This window comes from Ochotona princeps, chromosome X (assembly GCF_030435755.1).
Source record: "Ochotona princeps isolate mOchPri1 chromosome X, mOchPri1.hap1, whole genome shotgun sequence".
NCBI classification, from domain to species: Eukaryota; Metazoa; Chordata; class Mammalia; order Lagomorpha; family Ochotonidae; genus Ochotona; species Ochotona princeps.
In genome coordinates, this window is record NC_080865.1 from 21893937 (window position 1) to 21915237 (window position 21301).

The 21301-nt window shown below is 39.7% G+C and overlaps 1 protein-coding gene across 8 annotated transcripts in view; it reads left to right on the top strand.

The window, feature by feature from the left end:
- DMD (dystrophin) overlaps positions 1–21301 on the top strand; it is a 1951117-nt gene that overhangs the window by 1911714 nt on the left and 18102 nt on the right. For 5 of the 8 annotated variants that reach the window (XM_058659078.1, XM_058659079.1, XM_058659081.1 and 2 more), the window contains 2 exons: positions 8700–8943; positions 9816–9968. In XM_058659078.1, coding sequence (XP_058515061.1) covers positions 8700–8943; positions 9816–9953 — 382 coding nt within the window. In that variant the 3' untranslated portion in view covers positions 9954–9968. Of the gene's footprint in view, positions 1–8699; positions 8944–9815; positions 9969–21301 lie in introns of those variants that run through there. The other 3 variants (XM_058659083.1, XM_058659085.1, XM_058659084.1) reach the window with 1 other exon arrangement.

Sequence of the window (21301 nt, forward strand, 5' to 3'; positions counted from 1 at the left end):
AGTCCTTGGCAGAAAAAAAAGATTCCCAAATCCTGCACTAGAATGTATGATTCTTTGAGTCTGATTAGAGTAACTTGGTGTCTTTATTTTCATATAGTTTGGTGCATAAATGCGTTGCATAAGTTACATGGAGTTTTCCTGCTATTTGATGAGTTTTTGAGTGATTTTTTTCAGCTATTCTACTTTTTCAGGTCCGCTGGTGGTATGCTTTTCCCAGTTCCCTTAGTATGCCTGTTCATGTTGTGATATTTTGCATTAGACTGCAAACATGCAAGTTGCTGAGGTTAAGCCAGGCTTGAGCATTTCTTGAGCAGAGTTTGGCACTTTTCTGTCTCATCCTGTGAAAATACAAGTGTTAAGTATTTGTATAGATAATTCTGTAGGCATGTGCTTGCCATCTGTCTTTTATGTTCATGGGCTAAAGCTTGGTTCCTGAAGAGTGGAAAAGTCTTTTAGCTTGCTATCCTCAATGGGTAATTATCTTTATGCCATGAGAAATAATACCTAAATCTAGAACTTACTTGTGTGTAAGAGCTTTATGAAAATAATTCATATAGTATGCAATAAACTAGGGTTATTATTTTTATTTATTATTAGCAACATTTGGGTATTACTATTTCATAATGCAACCATCATTGCACAATTTCAGGATGTTTTCTTATCCCCCAGCTAAACCCCATTTTCAGGCGTTTTTCATTTGTTCTGGAATCCCCCTGTATACCAAACCATAGCCACTCATCTCATTTCAGTCTCTATGGATCTGCTTACTCTAGACCTTTTGTACAAATGGAATATTTGCAACACAGGGATTATCTGTGACTAGTTTCTTGGACTTGGCATGATGGAAAAGGACATGCATGTAATAGCATGCATTAGCACACTTCATGTTTGCTTAGCGCTGAATAAGTACTCCATTGTATGATTATGTTGGTCTGTAGTAGATGGGCATTTGGGTTGTTTCCACTTACTAGTATTGATAGTCTTATGAGTATTGATAAATGAATATTCATGTGCAAGCATTGGTACTTATTGTGGACAAAGTAATCTGTAGTTTCTATTGTTGTAGTAGAGGAGACCGTGGGACCAGATATGGCAAGTGTGTAGTGTAGTTACAAGTCAGGAAGTGAAAACGAAGCCATTAGGCTGGATTTATTGGGAAAACTTAAGATCGACTTGAACTACACATGAGGGACTGCAAGTTGGACACAAGAAATTTACAATTATGATTCACCTAGAGACTGGTGAGACATTTTGCTGACGACAAACAATGGAAGCTTGATATTTTGCTGTGTTTGTCTGAAAACATATTTTTCCCTCTGGTGCCGTTTCTGGGGACGAGACTTGCTACCAGTGTGTCTCCAATTCTAGTTTGCCTTTTGAATGAAGACCAGTCACTGCAATTCTTGTGTGCTTTTTGTTTTGATTTTTTCTGTGCTTATGTGGAGCTTTTGATTGATTTGTTCATCTGTAGACAATAAATTCTGGTCAGAAATTTTTGAATAGCAGCTTAGTTATTAAGCTGAAGCCAATTAATACTGCCAGGGTCTATCGGGATTGGAGCAGGATATTGATCTCTGTATCAAAGGCATATCCAGACAAGAGAGTACATCTAGATACATAATGTTTGAGTCAAGTCTCCTGGGTGCATCTGTCAGCAGGACAGTTTTGGCACATGCCTAGCACAGTGGAGATCTCAACCAAATGATTTTGGCCAGATGCTGAGCTGTAATAACCTTTACTGAAGGGGAGATACACAATCACTGTAAAACTTGAGAGTAGCTCAAGTATATCCAGGGGCTAGAATTTCAACATGTATAGGGCAAACACCGAATGATGATTCATTTTCCAAGGCTGATTAATGTACGCTTTCAGACCAGCTCAGTCAGTCTTACTAGATTGCTTTCGTTTCAGATAATTTATTTTGGTTGGGTAGCAAGTCTGTAGCCCATCTGCCATTCCAAATCTAAGAAGTAGAAAATGTAGAAGGAATGAAGTAATAATTTCAACAGTAATGTTAGTATGGCTGGGCATCGGTATAAAAGTTTTAGATATAACAGAGTGTACTGGCATTAATCATCAGCATAGTATTCGTGATTATCCCTTTGCTTATGGTAAGCAACCAGCATACAGTGGCAAGGGCTGACAAGACCATTTCCCAAGCCCCGTTCTAATTGCCTCCTTGGCCATGGGTGATGAAAGCGCTAGAAAGGTGATGTAGCAAATCAATGTTTATGTGACAAGGTTTTTTTTTTTTCTTTCCTTTACATGCTTCGGTATCTTTTAAAATGCAAATGTCCCTGGAAGAAATGACAGATTATTACATAGTCTCAGTTTTCAGTGTCTTACATAAAATCCCTGTACTGAGCAAATTTCAGTAGGAAAGAGATGTTAATGTTTGTGAGGGGATCAGGTAAGGATTAAAATCAAAAGGGGAGGGGAAATGGGGTCCTACCATTTTTGCTGTGCACTGTTTCACTTCCCACTCTGTGATTGCCTCCTTAGTTAATATAGGCAATCCAGTTCTGTAACTAGCTTATTATAAAAGGATGTCCTAGTCACAAATACTCCTAAAGTTTTCTGCCATTAGGATGCATTTTAAAAACTTGCTAGTCAATCTGTGCCATTGACTGCATAGGCAGGTAAAATATAACTGCCTGGAAGGTCAAGTTTCTTTGGGCCCACTCCTTCTAGTTGCAAGCCTAACAGTGTTCTGCTTCATGGTTCACCCAGTGGGTGCTCATGCTTTGGTGATGTTAATGTGGAATACTGTAAGGACCTTGGTCACTGAAAAGTAACCTTTAATGTTATTGCAAATGATTTCATAGTAGGAAAGTCCTATTTCAATAGTAGTTGATCTATATTGAAATCACTTTGACATCTATAAGTTAGTACAAATTACACACAGATTGTTGCAAGGGCCCTCTGCTTGAATGTGCTCAGCAGGTAGAGGAGAGGCAACAAGCTCTGCCAATTGCTTTCATCTCCTATGCCTATTAGTTGGTTAGGAAATGTTTCTGGATGTGAATCTATCTGGATAACCACATTTATAGACTGCATGACATAAAATTAATCAGACACATCTGCGTAGTTGTAGAATGGAGGTATTTTTTTGCTCTATGGAGAATAAGAAATTAATAATGGATGGGAGACTTTTTAGGATGACTGGTTGCAGGAAGAAATTGTAGTGACAGAAGCCATGTGCAGTGAATTTGAATTAGTGTTCTTTAGGGAGCTACCAGAACAATATAATTTACAAGATTATCAAGAATGTAAATAGAATCTCTATGGAGTCCTCTCATTGCTGACATACGTTTATGTGTATTGAAATCACTACATTGCAACAAGCAGAGCAACAGTAGGGCGGAGGGGTGGGGGAGGGAGATCTGCAACTTCCAGAGAAGCTAATACATATGGACAGCCAAATGTTAAAATTACATCTTGTATCAGTAGTTACACTTAAAACAGTTTACTTTGAGAGAGTGATACCTTACTGATCATTTATGAAAAGAATCTCTTATGTGCCTTATAAACACTGTGTTATAAAACATTGAGCCTTATGCACTTGACAAGGTTATTTGGCACAGGCTTTTGCCTGTGAGCAAATACCGTAATGTGTAAACGTTCCATGCCTTCAGTTTACAGTCTTGACCGCAGATTTCCAAGCATCACCACGTTGACTACAAAATAGTTCATGAAAGTCATCTCGAGTATAGACACTGGAGCATCATTTTTTGTAATCCTCGTAAACATTTACATACCTTGAAAAATCACTTTATCCAGAGGTTTTCAGAAAGTTCATGGGATGACAAAATTTCTTGTACCGATTTATTCCAGCAGCACACATTTTTGAGGTATTCTTGTGTTATGAGACATTACGGCACAACTTGTCACAGCTTAGCACTTACGAGGAGATTTAGGTATACTCTGTTTAGGACAAAAGTACCTGTTTTCTTCATTTAATGTGGCTTATTGAATTAAGGTTTGCTGTGTTATAAAGGAAATCTTCACTAGACATTTGCAAGATCACTGTGTCGCAGTGATTTCTGATTAAGTTAACGTTGGCAGGAGCAGAGAAAGATGCCTTAAAGCAAGAGCTGTTTTCTCCATGTACTATCAGCTACTGGATAAACTGCACACATAGTTGGTCTTGCAACAAGATGAGCATCACTGTGGACTAGAAAGGACAAAATAAAAGACTTAAAAGCAGGATGTGCTGAAAAGTAAGTAGGTTAATGTTGGGGGTTTTGGCTTCAGGCATCACGAGGAGTACAGTTCTCTTTAGGAGGTGAGTGCCCTGTGCCAGGGTCGCTATTTGGAATTAAGGCTCCCTCGGCATGTAGTACATCTGGAAATGTATGTGTATATGAAAAATAACCATTGGCACTGCTATGGGTTGCAGAAGAGGAAAAAATGCACTCACTGAGCATGTAATCCTAGCCTTGAAATCAGGAGTAATGCGCCTGGTGATGTAATTAATGGTATCTTCATAATGCTCAACATGTCAGACAGCAGAGTAAGCGGTAAATCCCTGAAGGGTAGGTGTGGAATAGCCACAAAACTACTTGAGAGAGATCACTATAAAGAGGAAAGCCACACAAAATGGATACATATAGCTCCCCTGCATGGCTGTCTCATGCACACAATGATAAGTAAGGGAATACTAGTCACTACAATAATGAGAAAGCAAAGAAATAGATGCAGAACTGCTATTTCTGAAAGCCAGCTTTGGCGATGGGACTATGGTATTGAAGTTACTACCCTTGATAGATGAGACCCAGTCGAAAAAAAAAAAAAAAGTGTTGGAGTTACTAGTTTGTGTGTAAAGCCCTTAGCATTAACTTGTAAGAGGAAAAGAGAAATAGAAATAACCAGTAAGACAGACGGAATATTACTCAGACAATAAAAGCATATTTTAGGGATTCCCGAGTAGAGTGACAGAAACAGTTTTTGAAGCTATAGTGGCTAAACAGCTCTGAGAATTGAGGAAAGGTGTGACTCTAGAAGGACATGATGTCTCCAGAGATAAATAGAGCATCTGGGAGGGAAGGGCTGCATGGAGGAATTGGTATTTCTTACAGCTCAGCTCTGAGGAACCCTGCCTGATCAAAAGAAATATGTAGGGTTGTATACATTAAGCTTTGTTTCCTCAACAAAGCTTATTTACAAATAATTCATAACGGGAAAGGTTTGACAGTGACTAGGTCCACAAACTCAACATCCCAGAGAACACCGCTGTAGACAAGTCTGCGATCTGTGCCTTCAGTGGGCACCTGGGTGGAATCCCTTGTGTTTGCTGATGTCTATGTCTGAAAACAATTGGATAGAAAGAAGAAACGAAGTGGATTTTGCAGAAAAGAAGGGTTGTTAGTTGGGACAGTCCAATGCAGGGAGGTTTTGTTTTTTAAAGTGAGTTAAGTATAAGGCAGGTTCAGGGATAGGGTAGGGAAAGTCCAGCAGGCAATTCCTATGAAAGGAGACATGATGAATACTGCTTAAGTTTACATAGACATTTAGATGCCAAGGGCTAGGCAGAAATTAGTTTTAGTTATTGTGATCAAGTATATATGTTGGTGCACACCCTCAGTGGCAGCGTTACAGGGTCTGGCTAAAGGTAACTTTGTCTTTGTCTTGCTAAGTCACTGCTGGCTGTGTGACAGTAGATTGCTGAGAAGCACAAGGCACAAATGACTATCCTTAAACAGACAGCAGTGGGATTTCCATCAGTGCTGATCAGAGATTTTGTTTCAGCTCCAGGATAACACAGACAACTAGAAAAGCTACAATGGATGCTACTTCCGCATTCAGCAGCCTATGATGTTGACATGGTATCCTCCGGGGTGGAATAATACAAAACTTGTCCTTAATAGTAGACCTAGTCCTGAGCCATGACTTGCTCAGACTGGACCTACTCACCACTTGTCTTCTTAGCGAGCTGCCATGTGGATAAAAGTTTGTCACTTGATGAAATAGTGTGCTGTGAACAAAAGACATGAGTCAGATTTGTTGAGATATTTATCGTAACTGGAACAGAGTTCCAATGATGATTAGAAGTTTGCTCAGTTGGAATAGTATTCTCTATAAATCCTAAAGCATATAGCATGTGTTGACACTGTTGGCAGATAAAATCCAATAGTTATGGAAATACTAGAATAAAAATCATAGCAAAAACATTAGGAACAAAATATAGGACATAAACAGGGTTTTAATACAGCTGCACAAGGCTAAAATTGCCTTGTGTAGATGGGAGAAAAATGTATTATTGCATTTTGAAACAAAAAAAATTGAGATACGAAGTAATCCAAGTAAATATAGGTAACTTGGAGATCCATGTGTGTTTTCTAATAGTCGATGGAAATTTGTTATTAAGTAATGAGCTAGGAAACAAAAGTGTGTTGCTAAATTTTTAAGGAACAAGTATTCTCTATAATTAATGTGATCAGATCATACACATTCTAAATTAATGCAACAAATTAGAGGAAGTATGTATTTCTTATTGTCTTTATCTGTACAGTTTGAATTTTTTATTTTCCCATTTAGGAATTGACTCTGAATTTACTTCTGTGCATGGTGTGCACATATGATCTGATGTGACATCCCCTGCCCCACCATAGAGCCATTCACAGCACTGTTCATCCTTTCTGATTTCATTAGTACAATTAAATTAGAAATACACAATAGGACATTTCAAAATAAGAAATTACACTGTTCAATGATAAATGACTCAGTTAAAAGCACAATAGGGATTATTGAATGTAAGGAATTGAATGGTGTAGAGTGATCTCTCATCCCTGATTCGTTCTGCAAATGCCTACAGTGCCTATAGCCCAAAGTATCATCCAGGTCTCCCCAGAGCCCAGTTATTTTGGCCACTATCTGTGTCTCCTGTCTGAATTAAAAAATTGGAGTAAGGATTGAAAGCGAGGGACAGAGAGTTGCCTGCCTTGTCCTATGTATTCTCACCCTTAGAAAAAAAATGACAGTAGAGGCAGGAGCTTCACCACGTTGTAGATATGAAAACTCAACAATAGGAGGCACCACTTTGCAATGTAATCTGGAAGTTTAGTGTAAGTCAAATGTAACATTTTTACAATTTTCATGAAATACAAGGATTTCATACTTTGTTTTAAGGAAGAGCAAAGACAGACTAGGCAGCCTACTGACAGCTGTGGTGTGTGATTGTACTGGGTTATGCAGGTAGACGCATAGAACAGGGAGCTCAGAGACACACCCATCTGTGGCTGCTGGACGCCTGGCAGAGAAGAGATGACCTGTGCAGTGAACGGCTCCATCATGGCACAAGCGAAGTAAAAGCACATGTGATCACACCACGCACAAAAGTAGACTTTAAGTCCTAAAAGTGAAAAACAGATTTTTTACCTTCAAACTGTAGATAAAAGGAAGATTTTCTCAGAGGAAGATGTTGAAATGAATTATAAATCTTTTGTACTGTAGGATACCATGAACAAATAGCAAAGCTATGCTGCACTAAGATCAGGGAGAGAATGCTGGCCATGCTCCTAAGTGATGAAGAAAAAAAAAAATCTAGAGCATATATAGAGAATTAGGATGTAGTAGCAGTTGTTAAATATAAGACAGTCCAGCAGGAAAACATGAAAAGCCAGTTCATAGATAAAAGTTCAACATCACTAGTACTGAAGGATAGTGCAGGTCGACTTGTACATGTAATAGAAACCCTGACCCACTTCTTCGGAGAGGAATTGGGTGATATGAAGGAATGTTGAAGATGATGCCAGGACTTGCAGTGCCACGTCAAGGAAGGTATAAGGAAATTCATTGCCTCATTATTTCTAATGGTGAAAAGTTGGAAACAACCTAAATGTCCATGGACAGAACAACATCATTGGCATATTCAAGCAACAGAGTAATACTACTTGACAGCAGTTAACATAGCGAAGTATTAATGTACCAACACGGACACATCTACAAATGGTGTTGAAGGCCAAAAGCAACTCTTAGAACGGTATGTACAATCTTACACATAAAGTTCTTAAATGCAAAGTTTAAGAACCTGCCACATTATGCTATTATATTGTATCCAAAAAATGGCCATGTTTGTATTGGGAGGGGGCAGGGATCAGCTTCTGTTCAATGTACTATTTGTGGACACCTCCGTGGTACTAATGGACATGGAAATCAGTATGGCTTGATCTGGAGAGGAATGGTATGGTATTGAAGAGAGGCCCATGGGCGAGCTTAAGCTTGAGCTGTCATATTTTAATTTTTCAAAAACCTTTTGAAGACAATATGACCAATGGTAACGTTGAGGTGGGTCCATGTGTATATTCCTGGTATGTTGTACATTTCTGTTGAAACTATTTGATGATTTTGAAGAGAATAAAGTGCTGCTAGAATGTAAAACCATCTCCTGACATTATAAAGAAATATCTACAAAATCCTTGCTTTTTTTGGAGCTTGGTTTTCATCAGACTTTTAGTGTAAGGCGAAAACCTGAAAAGCATCTCTCTTCACATCCCCAAATTTGCCATTTTATTTTGTTCTTTTAGCATTGGTGAGATTGTCATCATAAATCCCATTCATTAGTGCTTCTCTTTTGCTTGCTATTGTGTGGTGGTGGTCAGATGCACCTGTCTGCCATGCTATGTGAAATCCACTCAGGATAGTTACACTCCTTTCTCTTTCTCCTTTTTCTTCCCTTGTTTACCCCCTAATGCTAACAGGAATCTGCAAGCAGAATATGATCGTCTGAAGCAACAGCATGAACATAAAGGCCTGTCCCCACTGCCGTCCCCTCCTGAAATGATGCCCACCTCCCCCCAGAGCCCCCGCGACGCTGAGCTCATTGCTGAGGCCAAGCTACTGCGTCAACACAAAGGCCGCCTGGAAGCCAGGATGCAAATCCTGGAAGATCACAATAAACAGCTGGAGTCACAGTTACATAGGCTAAGGCAGCTGCTGGAGCAAGTGAGGCCCACATCTCTCGAATACGGGCTGTTTACAAGTGTTTGTTTTCCCCTCTTAAACAAAACTGAGTCCTCTTTCTAAGTGCAGCAGGCATTGTCTCTTGAGTCTTTATGAGTCCTGAGTAGGAGGAAGGGATATTGATGAGCAGGGAAGCATCTGTGCCCTTTTGGATTTCTGCAGGATTTTTTCCTACCACAACTTTTATTTTGCTCACTATGAACATTGTCAAAACATCTCCACTAAGGAACAATTTCAAGGAACTGCTTGAAATTGAACTCTCTTCATGGCAGTTGATATATATTTGGGTTTCTTTTTCTTCTTCTCTTCCCTAACATAATTGTTTAAGCTTCTATTGAAAAACCCAGCAAGACACTGCATTGTAACACGCCCTACCTACACATGAACCAACATTTAAAAAGAAAAAAAATACTCCAAATGAAAGATTCTTATAAACACACAAAGAATCCTCAATTTCATTTCTGAGATCTCTTATCACCCACTACATCTTTCACTTTTTACTCTTAAAATATGAGGGTACTTCAAATTCATACAACAATTAAAAAGAAACTTCAGAGCAAAAATTTAAGATCTGTGCGTAGTTTTAAAAAAAAAATTTCCATGGACTGTCTGAAGTACTTTTATATATCTCATTCCACCGTATCTGTAATGTTTTTTTTTCCCCCTCAAACTTAGAAGGGGGCAGGATGCAAACACAAAGAACGTACCAATGGAGAAATATCCCAGATTAACAACTGAGCAGTTTCTAGGAAGGAAGAGCAACAATACCAGAGTCTATAATTCTGCAATGTTTTACATTTATATATGTGATTATTTCTTACAAAAAATAACTCTTTTCTCTTTGGACGCCTTAGCCCCAAGCAGAGGCCAAGGTGAATGGCACAACCGTGTCCTCTCCTTCCACCTCTCTTCAGAGGTCAGACAGCAGCCAGCCTATGCTGCTCCGTGTCGTTGGGAGTCAAACTTCAGAATCCATGGGTAAGTGTCTTTGAGCTATTCGGATTGTCTCTCTTACCTCCTGGGAAGTTGGCAGTGGTGCCACGCTTGCTCAGAGCTTCCAATGATTTGCTATATTATGTAATACCTGTTCTGGACAGGGCATTATCATAAATACTTCAGTGATGGGTAACCTGCACCTAGCCTTCAAAGAGCTAGCCTTTTAGATATTCCCAAGACAGCCAGCGAAGTGCTGACAGAAGTTCCATTCAACTTGGAGTCCAGGGAAGGATTTACCACCAATTGATGTTTGAAGAAGGAATAATGCAAATTGCAGCACAGGGATAAGGATGAGGCTGGGAAATTGCGGATCTAGAAACAAAGCAGCAAGGAAGAGGTGTTTGGCTCTTCTGTTGTTTTGTAACAGAGAGTCACTGACCATTGTAACAGCTGAGTCATCTAAAAAAATTATTCTAGCAGCCCTATGTGACCCAAAGTAGAATTTGTACAGGAGAGACGAGTTAGGAGGAAATTACAAAGCCCGGGGTTCTGAGGAATAGTTCTAGTGAGACGTGGAAGAAGGTGAGGCTAATTCATAAAAATAGAGTTCCTGGAGACCACCTAAAAAATGGGAGGAAAAGAGGAGAGGGGCTCTGGTTTGAAGAAGATGGTGTGCTTGAAGAACTGGAAAGTGTCCGCAGTGATGTATGCAAAATATGTTAAACCACAGATGTGTGCCCAGTGGAAGAGGGCAGGCTGACAAGATGTGAGCTCTGCATTTGATTGTTGACTGATGTGAGATGAGAAATAAGTAACAAGCATGCTTGCATACAGGGTCTTGGCAAAGACCTCCCTTTGAGTGATGGGGTATTGGAGGCTAGGGAATAGGGTCAAGGGAGATATAAGCAAAAGCTATAAAGTTAAAAGAGAGCTTAATGCAAATGAAAATCAATCTCAGCCCACTAGCACACTGTAAAATAAAACACTTTGATACTAGAGAAGGGAAGCTAGAGAACTATTTTTTTTCCAGTGATATTAAAAACCACAGATTCTTTAAAGTGGGTAAAGGTTAAGACTAGTAAAGATAGTTTTGAAACATCATGGAGTACAAATGAGGGTCAACGTTAAATTCAGTGGACAAAGAATGAGTGTGGTCTGGTCTGATTATTTTGCACTGTTCTCTGCCTAGGACTGGGTTGTAAGAAACCTGCAGGTGAGGAGACATTAATGATAAAAGGTCAGAATACGTGCAGCATTTTCCATTGGTCATGAAGGTGATGGTGTACTGGCCTGCTGTATAATAGCATGCTTTATGGAAGCTACTCATCCTTGCCACAGCCCTCATTTCTCCTTCTCTCTGAAGGCTTAACAAGAATCAGTCCAATGTTAAACTGTTCTCTTTCCCCAGAAGCTAAACTGGTTTGATGCGACTCTGTGAGTCTCACCTCACAGACAATTGTCTTCTTGGCATCCAGTTCATTTTATACCTGAGATCTTCTAGGATGCTAGAATAGAGTGCCACATCGATACCACTCAAAACAAAGAGGCAAGGTGTGACTGAAGTGAGGAAAGTTGGCAATTTGGACTTCATGCAAGTCACATGCTCCCTGGTGACTCTTACATCTAGGATGTTGCTTGATGTCCTAGGAGTAAAGGATGCAGGTTACGGGGTTGCTAAGGCTGAAGTGGTGAGGTCCTTATGGCGATCGAGGGATGCGGATAGACGAGATATTGAGGAAGGCAGATGAGGGCTGCAAGGAAGTGAGCCTGGTAATCTGATGAAGGACAGTAACCATCAACAATGAACAGAACCCCCACCCCAAGAAGTGAGAACTCGTAGGCAAGCAGGTTTCAGTTCTTTTGAAAAGAAGGAAGAAATGTTTGCCCTTGTTCCTCTGACTGGATTGGACTGCCGTGATTTATGACAACCTGTTAGCTTGCCTTTTCCCACATGAGATGCTTAGTGCATTGCTGGGACTGTAAATGGTAGCACGGCACATGGAAAACTATGTAGATATCTATACCATGTATCACCAAAAAGCCCATAAATTTAGCCAACAAGTAAGTAATTAGTACCTCCGTTGCTCTTTCCTACTTCAACATTTCCCCTTTCTGGCAGCAAAGCTTGCGTGACTGACTTGCATATGTTAGCAGGGAGCTTCAATAACGTAGCTGTCACCCCTCGGGAAGAGGCAGCATGTCCGCCCGAGAAAGCCCCAAATTAAAGTACCCATCAGCCTGCGCTCCTGCTGATTTGTGCAACCAAGAAGGATGCTGGCAGACCTGACTATAAGGAGAGAAATGCTGTATTCCTGGAGCCAAGTTAAGCTCAGCAATAACTTGCCAATATAAAATGGATAGGCTGTGTTGTTAAGTTTGTTCTCTGAAAGACAGGATTCAGTTCAAACGTGCCTTTGTTTTATGGAACTGCATATAGTGGCTTTCTTCAAGGAGGGAAAAAAAAAAACAGCTATCTTCTTGAAGGATGCACAGAAAGTGTTTAAAGTAATGCAGTGTATATCTGTGTGCTTTGAGATTTGCTGGATTCTTCTCTATCCAGAGAGTCTAGGGTTGTCTATTAAAAAAAAAAAAAAAAAAACAGTGGTTTTCTTTTAAGTGAGGGAAGACATCCTATTGGGAGCCCTGTCTACAGATTGAGGGGAGACATCCTACTGGGAGCCCTGTCTACAGATTTGATGTCAGCTCTGTACATTTGCAACTCTGCTGACGGTGTTGGTTCAGGACAGATACAGTCTGAAAATATTTAAAAGGAAATAGTTTTTGTCATTAGTTCCTGAACGACACACTGTAACAACCATTCACAAGGCGTGTTCATGTTCATTGTTTATGCAATTGAGAGGTAAGCTTAAGCATACAAGAAGCAATGCACAGCTATTATGCAAACAGTATGCCATTTTGTGGAAGGGACAGAAAATCCAGGAGTGTGCTATCCACACGGTGTCCTGAGGGCCAGCTAGCTGGAATATGACTTCTGTGTTGCATGTGTGTTCCAATCTCATGTGATGGGGAGAGTGTGCGCATGGCTCATAATTTCTATTCACTTGTCTCCTGCAATAGAATCTAACGTTTGCTGTCTGCAGCCCTACCCACACACACGTGTTTTTAGAAAAAAAAATTGCTTGCTGTAAACATAATAAATAATGTTTTCTACAAATATTATTTTGTATATATAGTTAGCATTTATAAAGTAATGGTTCCCTGGCTGCTTATTTACAGTACTTTTTGAAAATTGCAATTCATAGACTTTTGCATATACTTTTCTGGAATATAGCAACCCCAATATGTTACTATAGTTGCATATTAGATGCATCATTATCGTATTTGTATAGTTGAATTATTTGGCTGCTCTAAATATACTGGCACTTCATTCTAAACGTTTTCAAGATGATAGACATAACCACAGTATTATTAGCACACTCATCAAATGAATACTGTTACAAAATGGCCATCTAATATGCAATTTACATTCCCGTGCCTGCCATTCTTTGCAGGTAGTGATTTTTTTTTTTAATTCAGAATCCATTCAAGGGTTGTCATATCTAATTATTCTCCTTTAATCTAGAACACATTTCCAGCCTCTTTCATGGCACTGACATTTTAAAAGTGCTTAGGGACAGATGTTTTGGAATCAGTTCTTCCATTTGGATTTGCCTCATTGTACCATCGTAATGAAATTCACTGTAGATACTTTCTGCAGGATGACTACATGGCTGAGCTGGCAGTCCTTACAATGCATCTCACCCAGGCTGTCTCCCCAACTCTCCCTCCTGTTCTGTGCTTCTGCTCTGTTCGTCATCACTCAGGATTCCCATTTCAGACTTCTGAAGATCTCCTCCAAGTTCCCAATCTACACCTAGCCATTTGCTGCATTTTTCCCCATTGCCTACTGTCCTTAGTCATGCCCCAGCACTACTGATCCCAGTGCAAAGGTCAGGTTGCTGTGCATTTTATAAGTAGCAGTACTGTAGCTTTCAGCTTCTGCCAGAACATTGCCGCTCAAGCACCACCAGAATACTAGGAAAACACTGTCAGTCGGTATCGGGGTCTCCCTTTTTAATCATCTTTCGTATATTTCTAGCCACTTCCTTACTATCTAGATACTATCAGATCATTGAGCAGGCGCTTAGGAGCTAAAAACTGCTAAAGGAGGGGAATATAGTTACCGTGGGCACCTTGTCCTTGAACATAATGTCTTCCTTAACCTAACATATACCATTCTTTTCACTCAGCGAATTGTCCTTTGGGACTTAATCATGCATTCTACTGTGTAAGGCAGATTCTTAAGATATAAACAGCTATTACTAATTAGTATTTATATCTTCTGCCTAGAATTCCATAGACCTTAAATTTTGTCAGGACAGGGCATCTTTAGTGTTTGCTCATTTTCATCCTATTTGAGTACCCTATACACAACAAACATTGAGGAAACATTTAGCAAGTTAGTGTTTTAGAATTCAAGCATAGCACACTGTTGTCAATAGGAAACAATTCGCACGCTAAACAGTTTAGCTGCTATTTACATAATCTCACCCCCTTCACCACAAACTGATCAGCATCATCACCTTTGTAGTCCATACTATATTAAAGTTACACATAGTTTGTATAAAATAGGAACATGTACTGTAATTTATAATATGAAGAAGTAATTAAAACTAAACATCAGGTGCTAGATCATTATGCTATTTCTTCTGGAAAAAAAAAAAACCCAACTGGCGAAAAGCAGGAACAGTGACAATTTAGAGAAAAATAATGGTGTACCTGTTTGTACACAGCTGCTTATATCAGGGTAAATGATTTTTTTTCTTTTTTTATTTAATTACATTGTATTATGTGACAGTTTCATAGGTACTGGGATTCCCCCACCCCTCCCCACACCCTCCCTCCATGGTGGATTCCTCCACCTTGTTGCATAACCACAGCTCAAGTTCAGTTGAGATTCCCCCATTGCAAGCGTATACCAAACATAGAGTCCAGCATCTTACTGTCCGGCCTAGTTCAACGGCTTCTTAGGGAGAGGGTAAATGATTTTGCCCACAGCTCCTGTTTTTAGAGAAGGCAGATTGAATCACAGGAGTGAAGATTCTTTGGTCTATTCTGTATTGGCTGTATCTATTCTGGTTCCATTTTTCTAATCAAGTAGAGCAAGTGTCAGCACTTGAATTGAGAAAAGAGAAGTGAATCAGCCAGGGTGTCTTCCATGACAAGCCACTCAGTTCATTTGTCTGGTATTACATTGAGTCATTCCATTCCTGTTTTCTTTAGCAGTAATTGAAGGGAACTATCACAAAATGCTCTATCTAGGTACTGTTTAAAGCTATGTGTCTTTTCATATCTCAAAACATTAGCTTTGAAAGCATTCCACTAATTTCCTTAGACCAACTTCAGACAAGTCAAACCATATAGATAAGAGAACCATATAGGCAATAATCCAAAAAGACCCTTCACCCATGTCTGGATATCCTTTTAGAATAACTCAAGTTGAAGTGTTGATGTTCTACAACTGCCAAGTCATTGGCACTAGCTTTCCTGTGCCCCTCCCTAATGCAGTGGATCACCTGCTTGCTGGTGTCTGGCACAGCGTGGGGCCCAGGGATCCAGCCCCTCCGGCACAAGCTGTTAGGGTTTTGATGCCACTGCTCCCTTGTGGCTCTGACTCGCTATACCTGCAGCTTATGGATACTGCCTTAAGACTGCTCATTGTACTCTCCAGAGTCAAGCCACTCACTCAGATACATTAGTGGGACTAACTCATCCACCCAGCACTTGCAGTCTTGGAGCTCTGGAGTGGGCCAGTGGATAGCAATCAGTGACGGCACACCACTCCTGTGCCCAGTGCGGATCCCATAACTCCACTTCCTGTGTAGTGGTTGGGATTTAGTTGTTCAGAGCACACCCATTGAGTGAACAGGACCCTCTCCTAAACAAACGTCATTCTGAGTCCTTGAGACATGGCCAGGAAGCTGCCTAAGCAGGATGTCCATAAGTCCTCCCGAGTCCCAGGAGCATCCTGGCTGTTACTGCTGCTGCCTTCAACTGCAGTGACACTGCAGCATCACACAGTGCTACTAAAATTAAAGCCAGAAACCCAGAAAAGTCTACCTGAAATATCCACTGTCACATTTTCAGGACAAAGCTTTCCATCAATGCGACCCAACCTGTTAGAGTGGTAGGAGTGATCCTCCCAGATGCACAAAAATCAACATGGAAAATACAAGCCGTGTGAACAGACAAAGCAATAGGATACCTCCAAGGGAACACAAAAATATATTACAGGGAGACTGCTGGAATGCCTCATAAAGAATTGAAAAGAATGATTGTAAGGTTGCTCAGAGAAATACAAGAGAATATAAAACAATTACATGAAATGTGGAACTCTGTACATGACCTGAGAAAATCAGTGAAGAGATACCAAAAAAGAAACAAACAGGAATATCACAAATGATGAACTCCTTAAGTCAAATAAAAGTGGGAAGAAACCTTAACATTAGATGCGGGAGATTAAAAAAAAATCTAGTCTTAAAGATTTTTTTTTAACAAATATCTCAATTTTTTCTTCCTTAAGAAAATGACCATGTTCAGTATGCCATCGAACAAGTATTCAAGTTTTGTGCCTTTTTAGGAATGCTAAAAAAAGAATGGCTGCTATCTCATTGAGCAGGATTTTCATGCAAAATTCTTCACTGATTTGGAGAAAGGAACTGACATCCAAATATAGGAAACTCTCAGGGCTCCTAATAGTCTTGATTAAAAAAAAAAAAAAGCAGAGTCCTACCATAACATAGTACAGCCCAATTTTTAAAAGGTTTGCAAAGGAAAAGCATCAGAATATTTTCAAAAGAAGTCCCACTAGATTGACAATTTTTTTCCAACAGAAACCTCACAGGCCCAGAACAAATGGAGAAAGATAACCAAGTTGTGAAAGGAAAAGAAAATCTCCAACCCAGAATACTTTAGCCACCAAAACTGTTTATTATTCATAAAGATCTTCCAAGATGAGGAAGAAATGAAAGGATTTGTTAGCATCCAGCCAGTCTGAGAAATACAGTTAAGGATATACTAGACGCTGAAACTGAGAAAAGCAAGCTGCATCATGAAAGAGTGTGAAAGTATGAAGCCATCTACCAAAATGAAGGATGTTCAGACTAAAGGGAATTTTAAAGGAAAATGGCAGTGCCAAGTCATTGCTTATCAATAAATAACCTTGACTGTAAATGCACTAAATTTTAACAGTAAAGTTTTTGTTTGTATTTCTTCAGCCACACATTGGTCATTTATTAGCATGCTATTTAACTTCATAGCATTTTCAGTTTTTTTACTTTCTTCCTGTTATTTTGTTGCATGACTTTTCATTTAAGGGGAAGTATAGTAACTGTATAAATATGAAGATACAATGCAGTATGCATCTCTACTTCCAAATCAAAGATGGATTGCCAGTGAAACTGTTAAATATATCTTGACAATACGAAGATGGACTCTGCTATTGTCCGCAATGTCAGGATACACCTCAACAGCACAACAATGGACTTAGGACTGCTTATGAAGGAGTACTATTGTAATAATAGAGGGGAAATTAGTGGAGGGGGGCAGGATTTGGAGAATTGGCAAGGGAAACCTCAGAGCCTATGGAATTGTATCATAAAATGAGAAACAGACTGGCTGAATGGATTTTTATAAAGCAACACCAAACTATGCTTCCTGCAACAAATTTCATCAATAAAGACACAGAGACTGAAAACTAAGGATGCAAAAACATATTTCACACAAATGTAAGAAAAAAAATGACCAGAAACAGCTTCCATTTACACCACAAAAACTATGCAAACTACTTAAAAAGCCCAGGTCACTATATAATGATTTCAGGGCCAAGTTAACAAGAACATCTGACTATTGTATATGCGTATTTACCAAATGCCAGAGTACCTGGTTTTATAAAGCAGTAGATCCAAAAGGAGACAAGCTCTGATAAAATATTATTGAAGGGCTTCAATATCCAACTTTGAGCAATGCACAGATGAGACAAACATCAATATAGAGGCAATTGTTAATAACACAAACCCAATGGACATTTTCAGAATATCCCATCCCACAATTGGCAGGATACATTCATTTCATTCCCACATGCAGTCCGCTCTCAGACAGACCATACACTATGCCATCAAGCAAATCTCCACAAACTAAAAACACTGAAATTTTCTCTTAACACACGGGAATACAGCTAGAAAGTAACAGGAAACTTCACAAATTATTCTAAACAACATGCTACTGCATGAATAATGGATCATCAAAGGAATAAAGGAAGAATCTAAAAAAATCCCTTTAACCTTAAGAGATATATGGGACGCAACAAACTATAAGGAGAGTGTATAGCAGTAGGAACTGACATCACAATAAAAATGTAAAGACATCAACTACCTGCAGAAGAACTAAGCCCTTGGAAGCAGCACACAGGCATGGCAAACATCCCCCTGAATGTCAGTTCATGTCTTGGCTGCTGTACTTCTGATCCAGCTCCCTGCTGACAACCTGAGAAAATAGCAGAGAATGGCCCAAGTCTTTGTGCCCCTGCATCCACGTGGATAGACCAAGAGGAAATTCCTGGCTTCAGCTCTTGTCATGTCCACGTCATATATATATATATATTATATATATATATATATATATATATATATATATATATATATATATATATATAATATATATATATATATATGAACTAAGCCCAGTGCTACAAGGAAATACTAAAAATTAGAAGATTGAGGGGCCCAGCACAATAGCGTATGGTTAAGTTCCTCGCCTTGCATGGCCGGGATCCCATATGGGCACCAGTTCTAATTCCAGCAGCCCCACTTCCCATCTAGCTCCCTGCTTCTGGCCTGGGAAAGCAGCCAAGGATGGCCCAATGCCTTGGGTCCCTGCACGTGCATGGGAACCCAGAAGAAGCCCCTGGTTCCTGGCTTCAGACTGGCTCAGTTACAGCCATTGTGGCTGCTTGGGGAGTGAATCATCAGACAGAAGATTTTGTCTCTCCTCCTCTTTGTATATCTGACTTTCCAATAAAAATAAATAAATCTTAAAAAAAGAAAGTTGAGACAGAACTTTAAAAATATATAAAGACTAATGAAACAGTTCATTTTTAATTTTTTTTATTACAAAGTCAGATATACAGAGGAGAGACAGAGAGGAAGATCTTCCGTCTGATGATTTACTCCCCAAGTGACCACAATGGCCAGTACTGTGCCGATCCGAAGCCAGGATCTGGAACCTCTTCCAGGTCTCCCACACAGGTGCAGGGTCCCAAAGCACTGGGTCGTCCTCGACTGCTTTCCCAGGCCACAAGCAGAGAGCTGGATGGGAAGTAGAGCTGCCGGGATTAGAACCAGCGCCCATATGGGATCCCGGGGCGTTCAAGGTGAGGACTTTGGCCGCTAGGCCACGCTCCCGGGCCCCAGTTCATTTTTTAAAATCAATTTAACATTAGGCAGACTTACCAAGAAGACAAGACTCAAAGTCAGGAATGACAAAGGAAATAGTACAGCATTAGGAACAATTTATAAACAATATGTCAGTAAATTGGTAAACCTGGAAAACTGGATTGCATTCTGGAAACCTGTATCTTTCCAGAATTAAATCATGAACACATAGAAAGCTGTAACAGATCACAGATGAGTGGAATCTATATCAAAAGCCTCCCAACCAGAGAAAGCCCATGGCTTCCCTGCTGGATTCTACCAAAATCCTAAAAAAGAGTTCACATCAACTCTTTCCAAGTTATTCCAAACACTTGAAAGGGTGAAAACTCTTCCAAGTTCATACTATGAAGCATGACCTTAATTCTAAAACCAAAAATACTACAACAGCAATTCTAGCAAGTTGAATTCAACAATACATCAAAAGTTCATCTGCCATAACCAAGTGTGATTTATTCCAAGGATATAGGGATGGCTTTAAAAAGATTTATTTTTATTGGAAAGTCAGATGTACAGAGAAGGGCAGACAGATGGGAAGATCTTCCATCCACTGATTGACTCCGCTGGTGGCCACAACGGCCGAAGCTGAGCATATCCGATGCCAGCAGCCTCTTCTAAGTCTCCCACATGGGTGCAGGGTCCCAAGGCCCTGGACTGTCCTCTGTGCTTTCTCAGGCCACAAGAAAGTAGCTGGATGGGAAGCAAGGCCTACACGACACAAACTGGTGCCCATATGGGATCCCAGTGCATGCAAGGTGAGGACCCTAGCCACTAGGCTACTGTGCTCTCCTTAGGAATTGGCTTTTCATTTGCCAGTTAATAAATGTTTTCATCACAATAGATGCAGACAAAGTACTTGGTAGAATACAAAACCACTTTAGTATTAAAAAAAAAAAAGCTTTACACTAGGAATAAAGGGAACATAGTTGAACACAATAAGTACTACATATAACAAGCCCACAGCTAGCATTATGTTGAGTGGGGGAGGGCAGAAGCTGGAAACATTGTTCAACCACTCAGTACAATTCTGGAAGTTTTATCCAGAAACATCAAGCAAGAGAAAGAAAGGGGATACAGTTTGGAAATGACGAAGCAAAATCATCCCTGTTTGCAGATGACATGATTCTATCAATAGAGAACCAAAATACTTCACCCCAGAGACTATTAGAACTTATTGGAGAATTCACAATATTTATAGAATGGAAAATCAGCACCAAAAATCAACATTCTTACACATAAATTTGTTTGCTGAGAGAGAATGTGTAAAAACAGTCCCATTCATAATAGTTACAAAAAAGTCAAATACCTTGGAAACAATTTATCCAAGGTAGTGACAGACCTCTATCATGATTACAAAACACTAGTGAATAAAAAGGCAGAAAACGGTGTAAAAACCCTCATGTTCGTTGATCCAAAGATTATAATGAACTTGTCCATGCTGTCCAAAGCAGTTTAGAAAGTCAGTGCAATCCCCATGAAAATACCAATGACACATTTTACAGAGCTAGAAATAGCTAAAGCAATCTTGGAAAAGAAAAAAAAATAAAGAGGGATCGCAATACACGTATTTTAAGAGCTAATACAGGGCTATTATCTAAGTTTACAGTCTTTCAGCCTCTCGCAACACGTTGTTTGAGGACACAGTGAACCTCCTGGTGCAGAGGTTAAGAGCTGGCCTAGGTCTTTCTGTGCACATTCGGGAGCCATTAAGTATTTTCTTGTTGAGTAAATGAAAGGTGATGTTTATGCAGGGATGCGAATGGTCACTGGTGTTGTTAGAAACAGCTTGAGCTGTTAGCATGTATAGTTAGCTACCCAGTGTATGATGAGACAGTAACTTTTGGTCTTATAAAAACAGCCTATTGCTGTCTAACAAACACCTAATTCTCGAATTGTGTCTCTCTCACTCGTGCATT